This window comes from Eimeria mitis, genomic scaffold, assembly GCF_000499745.2.
Source record: "Eimeria mitis Houghton genomic scaffold, Emh_scaff217, whole genome shotgun sequence".
Taxonomy (NCBI): domain Eukaryota; phylum Apicomplexa; class Conoidasida; order Eucoccidiorida; family Eimeriidae; genus Eimeria; species Eimeria mitis.
In genome coordinates, this window is record NW_013570496.1 from 11339 (window position 1) to 11998 (window position 660).

At 48.8% G+C, this 660-nt stretch overlaps 1 protein-coding gene across 1 annotated transcript in view; it reads left to right on the plus strand.

The window, feature by feature from the left end:
• The window catches only part of EMH_0003940 (uncharacterized protein), a gene marked incomplete at both ends in the record, with an annotated part of 7485 nt that overhangs the window by 3707 nt on the left and 3118 nt on the right, over positions 1-660 (plus strand). Inside the window, 2 exons of the mRNA XM_013496561.1 lie at positions 34-152; positions 231-530. Of these exons, the coding sequence (XP_013352015.1) occupies positions 34-152; positions 231-530 (419 nt within the window). The remainder of the gene's footprint in view (positions 1-33; positions 153-230; positions 531-660) is intronic.

Consider the following 660-nt stretch of genomic DNA (forward strand, 5'->3'; position numbering starts at 1 on the left):
ATTTTTTTTACGAATGTCGAGCGCTTCCGGAAGCCCCTGGAGAAATGCTGGGCTAGCGAACCGGTTAAGGCGTCTATAGGTACTCTGGGTTTCCTGGCAAATGCCTCTATAACTCTGAAACAGGAGAATGAGGACCAGATTTTGATCTTGAGGTCAGCACAATTCGTAGACGAGTACAAACCACATGCTTTCGTGGATATTTACTCAGCCATTGCTGCCATGAACTTCAGGAAGAAAACGTTGGACCGCTTGGCTGCGCTGGACAAAGCACTGAAAGAAGATATTCTAGTGTTCCAAAAGGTATGGATGAAGGGGATGCTTCAGCTCGACCGGATACCGCTGGAGGTGGATGCAAATTTTATTCAGGAACTAAATTTACTATTGTCAAGGAGCCGTCAAGCACCTGTGGGGCTGTCACCTTCTGGAATAACGGACATAGATATGCAATCCATCAGAGAGATGTTTGCTCAGCAACATGAGGATGTGCAAGCTCTCGAGACTGCGCAGGACTACGATGGTGTTTCCGCTGCGTACGAACGAGCGAAGCTGTTCAACCAAAAGCTCAAATACTTATTGGATGTGCAAAAGAGCAAGTTGCATGCAACCCTGGAGCGCCAGCCGCTCACCAAGGAAGAGGCGAACGCTGCGGCTGAGGCGATG